A 13,411-nucleotide genomic window follows, 5' to 3' on the forward strand; every position below is an offset into this window, starting at 1 on the left:
AGGGATGCATGTGCCAGCCCTCCACCCCACGACCTTCCCGTGTTGATCAGGAAGAGAGACCATAATCGCATCTGGGTGAACGCGGTTACGGTCCTCCATACGACTGGGAACACTGCACAGCCTCATGGAGCACTGTAACCCTGTTGTTTCAGCTGGACGTGGTTACAGCCTCTCTTCAATTAAACCTGCAACGGTCAGGAGGGGAGGAGGAGGCGTGCACATTCCTGCATCCCCTCCACATCTCCTAACACCTGCAGAAGGGGCTCAAACCCAACTCACGGCCACCTGAACATGTTGAGTTATTTTAAACTCCCAAACTGAGGGATCAAAAGGAATCAAAGCAACCAATGAAAAACAGGACTGGTTGCCAGGGTGTTTCCGAGCCCAAATCAAAGTGCTGGTTTTAGCCTTTAACGCCTTTAAACGGTTTGGGTCCAAGTTCCTCGAAGGAACACTGTCTGCCTTACCAGCCGGCCTGCATTCTAGAGGCCATCAGCAGAAGCCCTTCTCACCTGCCTGCCACCAAGGGCAGTTCAGCTGGTGAGCACAAGGGAGAGGAGGCCTTTACAGTGGTGGCTCTGCACGGCTTTGGCAGGCCCCCTTCTTTTCAGCTCAGGAAAGCTCTGATGACCTACCTGTTTTCACCGGCTTTCCCATAATCTGTGGGATGCAGGTTTTATTGGGGTTGTCTGCTTTTATAGTATTTTTTTTAATAAAATTCCCCCCCTGCATTCTATTTGTTTTTGCGTACTTTTGTACTGTTATCATCTTGTAGGGCACCTTGAGAGGATTTAACTATTACGGGTGGCCTAAAAATAATTTATAATAAATAAATAAAAATCATAAGGGTAGGCCAGAAGCCGCTGAAAGGCAGAGGCAAGGCAGTACTGAAAACACGAGCGCAGGCATCAACTGGAACTTGGGGGGCGGGGAAGGGGGTCACCCTTCTTCAAGCAACACCTGGGCCTTCGTAGAGAGGCTGGCCCCTCACCTTGAGAGCTACACTGTGCTTCCTCTTCCTTGCCTGTGCTGCCATTTTATCTAAATCTCCAGCTGCGGCAGGAACAGCACTTCTTGGAGATTCTAACCTATTTCCTCGTGGGGAAGGAATGGAAATGATAGACCTCCTCCCTCTGGTAGTCAGGGAAAAACTTCCCACCCACATCCCTAACTCTTGATACAAACCGGGGTGGGGTTGGAATGTTTTGCTGCTTCCCTTAGCGATGCCAGGCATGGCGGGTGGGAGCAAGAGAAGAGGCACCTCAAAATCCCCAAGCGATTGCCCGTGTCTTCTCCCGGGAGACCTGGCAAGAGAGACAAAGCTTACCCTCCCAACCCACCCCTGATGAACAGCCCTCGCCTTATTCAGGGCTGGCTTCAAAAACTTTCCTCCCCCCTTGACTTCAGGTGGTTCACGGAGACAAGCATTTCTGTTTGACGGTATTCTGCAGCAGAGCACGGAGGGTCAGTTCAGAAGAAAAGCGCCCATGATTGACGGCTCTGAACCTTCCCAGGAGCCGCTACAGCTTTATTATACACAGCTGCGCTCCGTACTGAACGCACACACACCTGCCCAGAGCCCAGAACAAGTGCCTCCCCCCGCCCCCACTGAGCACACACTAGGCATTCAGAGGTGGAGGGATCAGCAAGGGTCAACACAGCCATATTTATAGGCGCAAGCACAGCGCGCTCGATGCATCACTGCCAGCCACTGCTGCGGCTACACATCCCCTATCCCTGACAAACCGAATTGCTCCTCATTATTTATCGCTGGGCTTTATTCTCTAGGACATCCTGATCCCCTCTCAGGATTTGTGCCCTTTCATTTTCCAGGCCTCAATAACTCCTGAACTGCCGTTTCGTGTGGTTTTGTGATTGTTAACCCAGCATGTGGACGAGGCTCAGGCCATAAATGCTCAATGAAATCTTGCATGGCCAAAAACACGGGCTGTGAAAGCATTTTCTCCTTCATTTGCAGTCAAAAGACGTGCCGCAGACTCTCTCCCTCCACTGAGCAAAGCAGAACGGCAGCCAGGTTTTCCAAGGAACGCTGCTTCCTCATCCCTCAAGAAGTAAGAAGGATTACTTGGGGGGGAGGGTTACACGCCGTGTCTTGCATCTTGGCGGTGAACCAAAAAGCACCAAAAAATCTTTATGGACTCCTGTTCATTTTAAAACTTCCATTCCCCCATCAATAGAACCGTTTGCCATCTGGAATTATATGGGGAGGGAGGTGAAAAGCACTTACTTTGTGGTTTTTGCCATGGCGGTACATCATCCAGTCCTCGCCGTTTGTGCTGACCTCCAGTTTGTATGACCGAACGTAGTACCCGTTCTGCGTTTCTTTGGAGATGGCTCCCTGCGTAGCAATGGCCGTCAGCACGGTCAGAAAGCGAAGATCCACCTACCGGAGGGGGCGGGGTGGGGGGGCAGACCAGGATGAAAGAAGAATGGCAAGAGAGTTACAAGATCAGCAATAAAATGGATCTTCCTGTTGCTTGGAACATTTTAGGTACATTCAGATAACAATGTTCTCGAAGCAGCTCCAGCAGCTGTCAAACTGGGCAGGACTGCATACGACGATGGTGAGAGAACTAGAAAGCCATTGACACAGGACTTGCCATGAGTGTGTCGTTCTAACATGGGCCACTTTGGCCTCCCGTCTGAACCGCAGTGGATCTCAGAGAGACACCAGCAGTGTACAATAGTGGTGAGTTGTGCTAAGGGGATTCCGCAGGACTCACCGCGCTGGGCTGCAGCTGCTTCCAGGAGGGTAGGTCTTAAAGCAGACCTGAGGATCGGTTGCTCAGCTGGTATAAATTAGCATGACAGTATTTCATTTTCAGCAGATCGCTGCGACGCAGCTGTAGCTTTTGCCACTGGCCATGTTTAGGGTTGCCTATTCTGTCTAAGCTCTGTTCCAGTATAAGAACTTAATAGGATCAATTTTCAGACCAGCTGAGTTAACATTCCTAGATGTGGCAGCATGTGAGCCATAGAAGGAAATGTTTTCAGCTTGCCTGGTTTAGTTGCAGTTTTCACAATTGAGGGAGAGCCGCACATTTTGGAACTGCCCACCCCATCTCCCTGTCTCTCTTTGCCGCATCGGATTGGACTGTGAACATTTGTGGGATAAAATCCTCCCAATGCTTTTCACAAAATCCTGAGCAAAACTAGGTTCCAGGCTTACTTGGAAGCTGTAATACAATAAATAAATAAATAAATGACTATTTTGCACTGCAATGGAAGTAATTTGAGTTTAAGCAGGCTGTGTGACCCTTTACCAGTAACTAATCATATAGAGTACCGCACACGCACGCACACGCACACACACTGCAATGTTTTGCTAAGTCTATATCAAGCAAATGCTGGCATACTTCAGTAGTGAAAGAAAGCTTTTTCTGAGTCAGGGGAAGGAGAAACCCCAATCCTGAGCTGAGCAGAGGACTTTGAAACTTTGGCCCTGACTTTATTACAGTTGAATAAAACCAAAGCTCAAGCAACAGAATCTTCACCAAAACCAAGATCTTGCCTCATTTGCGGTGGAACTGAGGTCAATCTATGTTGGGGGAGGGAGGGAGGGGGGGGGTCTTTTTCACACATAAGATTAAGTCGTGATGTCCAGTCCACACTTTTCAGAAATTTCTTAGTGATGTAGATTATGAAAGGTCACAGGCCTGCCGGCCTGGTAATTCTGCTATGAAGAATTGGACATCTGCTGCAGGCAATGACCTTTCAGAACTTCCAGTGTCTGCCGTTCAGCACTTGCCTTCCCACAGTGCTCCATCCAATCCATAATTATTTGCTGCCCTGAATTGGTTCTGTGTAGGCCTTGCTGAAGCCTTTCCGTCGTAGATTCCTGCTGGAGTTCCCAGCTGCTGGTATGCATTGCAGTCCCCCAGCAGAATAAATATTATTCTAGCTGTACTTGCCAAACACACGCAAGAGAGTCCCGCTCGTTTAGATCACCCCAGAGTCAACAGGGCTCGTAAGTGGCCACAAGCTCTCCCTCTTAGCCCTCTGGAAAGCCTATCAAGGTTCAGGGGGCAGCAGGTCAAGCCAAGTCTTCTACAGGAATGTTAATGGCCCAGCAGTGTGGCCTTCAGTTCATGAAGACAGAGTCACAGGGCCTTTGCCAAACAGCAGTTCAAGCCTCTCCTGCTGCTTCCCAGCATGCAACAAGAGCAACAGAAGATGCCACAAGCCTCGCATTCTGGGGTCAATTTAACAGCATGATAATCGGTTTGGTTCAAGGGTAAAAAAGTTGTGTGCATTGCGGGTAAGGGGTGTGTGTGTCAGGGAACCTGACGGGCTGAAGGGAAGTAGCTGTTCCCTGCCAAGACAAACTCTCTGTCTAAACAAAGATGCTTGTTCCCCACATATCATCCAGCCAAGGCTGCTTCCATGGACCCCTGGCGTGCCTGCCCATGCCAAGCAACGCTTCTGATAGAGGAGAATGTTAGCCGGCAGGCCACGTCTTGACAAAATTGACTTAAACATCACAGCTGACAACACAACTGTTGCCACGCCTCACATTCATTTATGGCTTCACTCCCAGGGCTTTGCTAGACCTACCTTGGAATCCGTGCAGGAGGAGGAGCAAGTCCGTGCTACAAGTAGTGCGGGCCGTCACCCCTGTCTACACATAAGATGCGACGGGCTGCAGGAAGGATCTGCCGCGTCCACCATTTTTTTTTAGTTTTAAAGGGCCATGTGCGCAGGAGCGCACCAACAATAAAGGTAAGGGTTTTTTTTTTTAAAAAAAAGGGTTCCTCGCTCCCCTCTGGCTCCACTGTCCCCCCGCTCTGGCTCCGTTTCCCCCCATCTCCTCCTGGCTCCGTTCCCCCCCCCGCCCGTGATCTCCGATTCCCTCCATCCCCCCCAGCTCCGTTTTCCCCCCCATCCCCCCCCCGGCTCCGATTCCCCCCCATCTCCCCACCCTGCCCTGATGGCCGCCGCTTTTCCTGGCTACTTGCGAATAAATGCAGTATCGGTCGACATGCCCAAGACCACGAGAAATACCAGGCCACAAGCGGTGCCGGTTATTCCGGGGCCAGGGAGGTTTGACCCCTGCCTGAGGCCGGGATCCCCTGTGCGTCATCTGGACGCACAGGACGAGCCCGGACCTCGCACTGGGCTAACCCCTCGTCTAGCTAAGGCCCCAGTCTTTCAAAATTGTGATGGCATCTGTCCTTGGTTGCTGGGTGCTAACACACTCAAAGCTGAAAATACCTGCAGGAATTCCTTGTTGTTATCCACATTAGGAGTCCATCCATTGTCATCGCTATTGAGTCGGCTCTGCTGGGGGGTCCACCTGCCATCAGAGTAAGTCGAGGAGGCAGAGATCTGCTCGTTGGAGATGCGGCCAGATTCCATCCCCAGCGGGCTGTTGCACTGGAAATCTAGAGCAGGTAGAAGCGAAACGGAAGATGAATCCCTCTATCGAGCCTGCGTGGCCCCGGCCCCACTGTGACTAAAAGCACTGCCACTAATTCCCTCCCAACATCCTATCAAGTAAAAGCATTTGTGGCTGCAAAACGGAGCACCGGATTGTCTCTATGCATCTGTGAAAAGCTAATAAAAAGCTAATGTTCGGAAACAGGCATGAAGGAGCTCCCACGTGGAGCTTTATCGCATGTGTCATGAAGTGTGGCAGCCACTGCAGAGGCAAAACTTTCTTGGTCCGACCATTTCCTGCAAAGAACCAGAAAATCTAGAGTCCTGCATTAGGTTCCTGGCAGGAAGAGCTTTAGGCTGAAATAGGCTGGCATTCTGGCCCCGCCCCTTTTGCCTTTGGCTCCACCCACCACTGGATCCCAAGAGCTTCTCTGAAATTGAAGCCAGCCTTGGGCGGAAAAGAGCTTCAACACCCCTTGCTTAGAGGACGCTGAGCAAATGGCGTGGCACACGCCGGCCTGGTCTCCCAGCCCTCTCTCGCCATCATTCCCACCCCAAAGCATCTGCTGCCTGAGGGGCAGCTGCCTTCTCAGCCCACATCCAGCCCCACTCCTCAACTACTGAAAGCTCCTTGGCTTCCTCTGATTTCTAAGCATGCTATAGAAGCTGTGAAGGAAGAAACAGGTCTCATGGCCCACACACGAGGAAGAGACAACTGGAAACAAAGCCCTATGAAGAGAGATGGAAACAATTGGGCATGTTTAGCCTGGAGAAAAGAAGATTGAGGAGAGACATGAGAGCACTCTTCAAATACTCGAAAGGTTGTCACACAGAGGAGGGCCAGGATCTCCTCTCAATCCTCCCAGAGTGCAGGACACGGAATAACGGGCTCAAGTGACAGGAAGCCAGATTCCAGCTGGACATCAGGAAAAACTTCCTGACTGTTAGAGCAGTATGGCAATGGAACCAGCTACCTAGGGAGGTTGTGGTCTCTCCCACACTAGAGGCATTCAAGAGGCAGCTGGACAACCATCTGTCAGGGTTGCTTTAAGGTGGATTCCTGCATTGAGCAGGGGGTTGGACTCGATGGCCTTATAGGCCCCTTCCAAATCTACTATTCTATGATTCTATGGTTATTTATTTATTTATTTATTTACTTATTACATTTTTATACCGCCCAATAACTGAAGCTCTCTGGGCGGTTCACAAAAATTAAAACCATAACAAAACAACCAACAGGTTAAAAACACAAATACAAAATACAATATAAAAAGCACAACCAGGAGAAAACCAAGTTCCAAGTGTTCAGATTTCTGAATTCTTGACATGGTTTTAAGTGCCTTCCTTCCTTCCTCTTAAACAACACACAGCTCAGACTCATTTCAATTCTAAAAAACCTTGAATTTGAAAGATGGGAGGGGGGAAACTGAATTAAAATGTTTGCAAGATTTTGGAACTCTAATTTCGGTTTAGAGTTTCTAGAGCAATTTCAAAAGGTTGGACGGTCGTGGTGCAATAATGGTGACCAAACCTCAGAATATAAAATTAAACATAACAAATATCTGGACAGGCAAATCTGAGTTCTGTCATGAGATCCAAATGGCAACACTCAATTATCAACATAAAAATAATTTAAATATTGATTTCCCCACTGGGTGCTGCCGTTGCATTCGGAGATGGGGAATTCAGAAGTCACCCAAACACAGCTCCGTGTCTGTTCTGTTTCATTCCTCCAATGCAGAATCTGGAATTGGAGAAGTATTCATGGAGAACACTCGGACTAAACAACACGCCAACTTACTCTCTGGCACCTCCTGATGAACCAAATAATAGCGAGCAGAGAAGCCATCTTTAGCCACCGCCAAATCAGTGTGGAATGTGAGCGATAAGATGCCAGTCGTTGAACGGATCTCTGAAGGGGTTTTCGTGCCACAGTACCTGCCAATCAAGGGGCCAACTACAACAGAAACAAGAAAAACACAGCTTACCTTTCAGTTAGACAAACTCACTGACAACTTGCTTGCTTGGCAAGGAAAGTCCTTAGGGGTAGACTGCCAAGCATAAGACATCCATACACGGAGCCAACCAGATGAAAACGAAACACGAGAGGTGGGAAATCTCTCACATGTATTGTACTACGAATCTGTAAGAGCTCTTCCTTGCAAGGGTGGATCCTCTTAAACAGATGCTTAAGCTCAAAATGTCTGTCTGCAGCTGGCTTTGCACAGAGTACTACAAAGGCTTTTTCTACCCTCAATTGCCTGGCCTTGAATGACTTTAGCTCCAATCCTGTCTAACATACTTGGGAGTAATTCCCATTTAACTCAGTTGGACTTACTTCAGAGTAGAAAGGGTTAGAAAATTGAAAGGGGTACTGTGATTGCACCATAAAGAACCCACTTTTGTAAAGCTCTTCTGCCTGGTCACCGTGGAGATTCACAGTAAGCAATCTGGCATATGTGCTGTCGAAAAGCCTAACTTGCAGCTATTTATAATTCTAATGCATCCATTGTTTCACTGGAATGCAAAATTGCGATAGATGGATTAATGGATAACATTTCTAAATCACTCTTCTACAAAACTTGTACTCAAGCTGACATACAAAGCCTTCCTGTATACAACCAATATAGAATAAATGTTTATTCTGTACTTTCTGGTTAAGGGGCTCTCTGAAATCAGAGTACAGAGATAGCCTGGCGCCAGTTATCCATGCTCTGGTAACGTCCTGGTTGGATTACCGCAATGAGTTGTATGTGGAGCTTCCATTGGAGATGATTCAGAAACTTCAGTTAGATCAAAATACATCTGCTAGATTACTAACAGGGATTGGCCTGATATGATCATGTGATACCAGTGCTTTGTCAGCTCCACTGGCTTCCAGTTAATTTCCAAGCCCAATTCAAAGTGTTAGTGTTGACCATTAAAGCCCTAAGCAGATTGGGACCAGAGTATCTAAATGCACATCTCCTGCATGTATCTGCTCGGACCCTTGGGTCATCTTCAGAGGTCTTCCTCCAGGTGCCCCTGCCAAAGTAAGCTAGGCAGGTGGCTACAAGAGAGAGGACCTTCTCAGTGGTGGCACCTCACTTATGGAATAAACTCTCCAAAGAGATTGGCCTGCCCTGCCACTATTTTGGTATGTTTTGGGCACTAGGCAAAGACCTTCCTTTTCTCTCAGTCATTTTAGAGATCTAGTTCTAGATTATTATAGATGTTCTATTGATTCCTGTGCTGTTTATTGTTTTGCATTATACTATATTTTATTCTTTTAAATATTTGTATTGTATTTTATATTTTAAACTGTTTTATGGCATTTTAGCCTTTTTCCTGTGTGTAATCCACCCAGATTACATTAGTTATTGGGCTGATTAGAGATATAATAAATACATTCAGTGTTTCCAGGGTTCCACTTTCTGATCTCCATGATAAAAATCAGGTTATCTGAAGGACTAACGTGTTTTTACATCACCTAAAGTTACACTGAACTAGGAAGGGTGCAATGCCAGCACAAGAAATAGCGAAGAGAACTCCATCACTGTTCAATTTAACTTCTGGCTTCTGCTAAGGACAAGGCAACAATATATGAGATTGGATAGAGCCGCAGAGTGTTTGCAATTTATGACCTTTATGGAATTCTCCAGACTCAAAATTGATGCTGTTAGCTTGACAATAGCCAGACACGCAAGAAAGCATTGGCGATACATCACTTTAATCCTTACCTTGAGGAATACCATCCCAGATGTCCAGCCAATCATATTTGCAATCTCCCTCCCCAACTTGCAAGGGGTCATGCTCGAGGTCAAAGGTTAAAAACTGAAGGATGATCTCCATCTTTGGCTTGGCCATGATAGTGAAAGCACAGTCCAAATTATGAGGATACTTATCGGGAAATCCCGGGGATTCGATGGTGCCATTCGAACTGGTGAAGTTTCTAGAACAATCTTCAGAGCCTGCAACAAGAGGCAAGGGAACCAAGACAGGACATTAACATAATACATCGTCAGCCACCTCACTAACAGTAGCCAGGCTGAGAGGCATAATTCACAATTGTTTTTTAAAGCACTTAAATCCCTCGTGCGGAAAATTGCTACAGCCTTGCAAAAGTATTAATTATTAATATTACTGTCCCCATTTTATTTTCCATCAGAGTGGCAATTAGCAACGCAGCCTCACTGCAGTGACACCTGAAGTCTGGCCTCTTAAGCACTGAAAAACGGCACGTGAATAGGGCACAACTTCCACAATGGCTGCGTTAAAAATGCTTTGGGTGGGAAGGGGCTGCACGCAGGAGGGATTCTGTTGCAAGGAGAAACAGAGCTGCCTTTCTCATTCATCCATGTTAACCATCGCGCCAGAAATGCAAGTTATTTCTATCCTTAAGGAACGCCTTTCTGACTGCCAGCAGCGCAGACAATATTACCACTTATTTACTGATGACCCCAACACTGGCCTCCATTGTGCCACAGCCGGCTAAGTGCCTTCTATTTCTTGCCGCCCCAAGGTGCCTTGAGGGAGAAGGAGGTTGCATTCTGTTCAGGCTGTGACTGCATTAAAACTATGGCTCTGTAGGGACCAGACAATTAACAATGGAATTCTCTAGGCTACGGGTCACTGGGAGGGTGGGGAGCGGGACAGAGAATGTTACGAGACCCTGTGGTCCCATGGCTGTAGCCGAGGATTAACTTTCCGCCTTTTGTTTTATTATGGAGAAGTCGCTCAGAAGATGCACAATTCTAGTCCTGAGCAATTCCTAACGCTTTGCTAACAACAAACACAACAAAACTTGCATGGATGTTTGTACTCTTCAAAAAGAAAGAAAGAAAGAAAGAAAGAAAGAAAGAAAGAAAGAAAGAAAGATCACCCCCTCCTTTAAGAGAGATGAAACATTAACAATGATGTTATACTAACGGATATGGAAATGTATTTAATCAGATGACTTCCAAAACGAGTGGGACTTAATTGGATCGGCTGGCAACGATGTGGACTCTGATTGACAAGCTCAGATATCGGCATCTGAAAACAAACCACTAAATTTGCTAACACAACAAAGTTGGCTTCTTCCCATCTTCCTTTTATTTGAAGAGAGTTAACAAAGGACACTGGACCGAAAATCCCTGCATGGCCTGCATATACTTTGAATGCGCAATTCAGAGATATCATGAAACACAGAGCATTGTACGCCATATTATATTCGCTATACACCATATTGTATTCTCGTACGTTTTGTCATTTCAGGGTATTGTAATCCAGAGTAATATGGGTGAGGGGAGCTCTGGGAAGGCAACGAATATTCCAAGCAATATCAGAATGATCCACTAATAAATTACCTGATGGCCTTGTGCATTTGCATTTCTCGTATTTCTCCCTAGGAGTCGATACCCTTAATATTCAAAATGGCAGCAGGAAGGCTTCGTTAACAGTTGGAAGTCATGATTGCAAAGAACATGACATCCACCACCTCCAGTCCCACAAAAGGTTACGCCTGACAATCTTAAGTGGGGAGGAAGTGGCAGAAGAGACTCAGCAGAGGCTTCCGTTGCCTCCTGCCGATCAACCAAAGAAACAGGTTAGCAAACAGAATAAAGAAGTCCAGAAGTAGTTTGAGACCAAACGGCCCAGAGGACAGAATGAAGGCACATGACATGTTTCTATTGCTAAGCAGGTCTGGCCCAGTAAAGTGGGACGCTGCAGGGGAACCGTTCACAAGCTGCTCTTAGAGGGGAATAGCGGGACCCAAATGCAATAAATAAATAGCTTAAAATAGCTAAGAATTATGTCTGTTATACCTAAAGAAAGGCGGTTGCTAGCTGTCTGCTTGTCTTCCGAGTCAGTTCACAGTTAGTTTGCCCTATATATAATTAGCCACACACCTCCCCTGCAAACAGCAAGGAGAAATATTGGTGTGAGGGCTGTCACCCAGTTAAAGACATCGTACGGCACAATCCTATGCATCTCTAAACAGAGAAAAAAGTTCTACAACTCTCAGCATCCCCCAGCCAACATGGCTTGCTAGGGAATGCTGGGAGTTGTAGAGGCTTGTTTTCTGTCTAAACAGGCATAGGATGGTGCCCGCAGTTGATTTATCACAGGAGTTTTAATTAGATATTGGTTAAATCTGCACATATGTGCATATCAAAACGCAACACCTCCTTTTTTTTTAGGTGATACACACCTATGTCACCATAGGCACTATCCTGAAGAGCTATTCCCTTATCTGCGTGTCAGGGAAAGTAAAACTCCTCTTACCAGGTAAGGCAGAGTTCCTGCGGGGTGGTGTGTGTGTGTGTGTGTGTGTGCAAAAACTTACATTAAAAAAGATGTCATGGTTTCAAAAAACAGCAGGACCTGGTACTGAAAGTATCAGGGACACCTTTCTTTTTAACTGATCAAATGTTTTTTAAGCAATTAAACTAACCAATTAATAGACTAAACATTGCAATTGTAATTAGCATGAAATAAGGGTGAATGGAGCCTTCAGCAGTTCCACAACCATATAGGACATCGGAAGCTGCCTTATACTGAATCAGACCACTGGTCCATCTAGCCCAGTATTGTTGACACTGACTGGCAGCGGCTCTCCAGGGTTTCATGGCAGTTTTTTTTATTATTATTTATTTATTTATTTATTACATTTCTATACCGCCCAATAGCTGGAGCTCTCTGGGCAGTTTTTCCAGCCCTACCTGGAGATGCCAGGGGCAGGGCTGGTGCCAGACTATTTTGTTCCCTAGGCAAGGTGAGCTACTTTCACCACCATCCCAAAAAATGCCAACTTTGATTTTTAAGAACATATATTTCCTGGAAAAAATAAGAAGCACAAAACTTGAAACTGCTAAATTTATTTTAAAGTGCAAGAAATACATCGTGCCAATTATAGCAAACAAATCGGAAAGGAACACCTATGGGTCTAAAATGCATTATTTAATAGGAATATCACCTCCAAATCATCCCCCCCAACTCACACGCACGCGCGCACACACACACACTCAGCATCACTCACTCCAAACAAACACACGCATGAATACATGCATTCACTCAAAGGCCCCATGCACCCTATTCACCCATACATTCTCTCTTTCTCTCTCTCTCTCTCTCTCTCTCTCTTCTGGGCACGTTCCGGAAGTCCAAACGTGGAGCCGCCCCACCCCCACCCCAGCGTCCCTGGCTTCACTTCGGCTGGGCGGGCGCGGGGCGCCATCTCGCCCGCCCAGGCCCAGCTGAATCCTCGGGCCTGGCCGGCTCACAGCCAACACGCGCGAGTGCTGCACTGTGCCCGGCGCCCCTCTTAGCTTGGCGCTCTAGGCGGCCGCCTGAGTGGCCTCTATGGTAGCACCGGCCCTGGCTGGGCTTGAACCTGGGGCCTTCAGCATGCAAAGCAGATGCTCTACCACTGAGCTACTCTCTCAAGTGAAGTATTGAAGCACTGCCTCTCCTCTCCCCACGATCATGGGAATAGCTTTGGCCTGTTTACAACTCAGTCCATCCCGGCATTTGCCCATCCATGCATTCTGCCACATTTCAAGGAGGTGGATGCAGCTGCTTACATGCACAGGGAAAACTACATATGAACTGGCCCCATAGAACAGGGGTGGACAGAAAGTAGGTCTCTTGATGTTTGGAATTTCAACTCCCAGCATCCCACGCAGGGCCTTCAGACAGCTAAAATCCAAAACCTCTGAAGACCTTACTTTCTGCCCACCTGCTAAAGAACAAAGATGCTTGAAGTCTGGCATGGTAAAGCTTCCCCACGTCACAAGAGATTATTGTTTATGCCTTTTCGAATGTATCTACAAGTCAAATCACTTCTTGTTACTATTGAAATCATTTATTAGTGCCGTTCAAAGTGGGGAACAGCAACAAACAGAAACCAGCAAACAAACAAAAATAACAGCAGCAGCAAGAACAAACAAAAGTAGCCTAATGAACCAAAGTTCAAACAAAAGATATGTGTTTTACGCCCCCTTCCAGAAGGCTAATACATTTTGCTGGGGTGACCATATGAAAAGGAGGACGG

The 13,411-nt window shown here is 46.9% G+C and overlaps 1 protein-coding gene across 4 annotated transcripts in view; it reads right to left on the reverse strand.

The window, feature by feature from the left end:
- Positions 1–13,411, reverse strand: part of NRP2 (neuropilin 2) — a 212,830-nt gene that overhangs the window by 114,695 nt on the left and 84,724 nt on the right. For all 4 annotated transcript variants that reach the window (XM_063116131.1, XM_063116132.1, XM_063116134.1 and 1 more), the window contains exons 4-7: positions 9,117–9,347; positions 7,199–7,354; positions 5,233–5,402; positions 2,249–2,404 (exon numbers count right to left, since the gene is read on the reverse strand). In XM_063116131.1, coding sequence (XP_062972201.1) covers positions 2,249–2,404; positions 5,233–5,402; positions 7,199–7,354; positions 9,117–9,347 — 713 coding nt within the window. The remainder of the gene's footprint in view (positions 1–2,248; positions 2,405–5,232; positions 5,403–7,198; positions 7,355–9,116; positions 9,348–13,411) is intronic.

Source organism: Elgaria multicarinata, chromosome 2 (genome assembly GCF_023053635.1).
Source record: "Elgaria multicarinata webbii isolate HBS135686 ecotype San Diego chromosome 2, rElgMul1.1.pri, whole genome shotgun sequence".
NCBI lineage: Eukaryota > Metazoa > Chordata > Lepidosauria > Squamata > Anguidae > Elgaria > Elgaria multicarinata.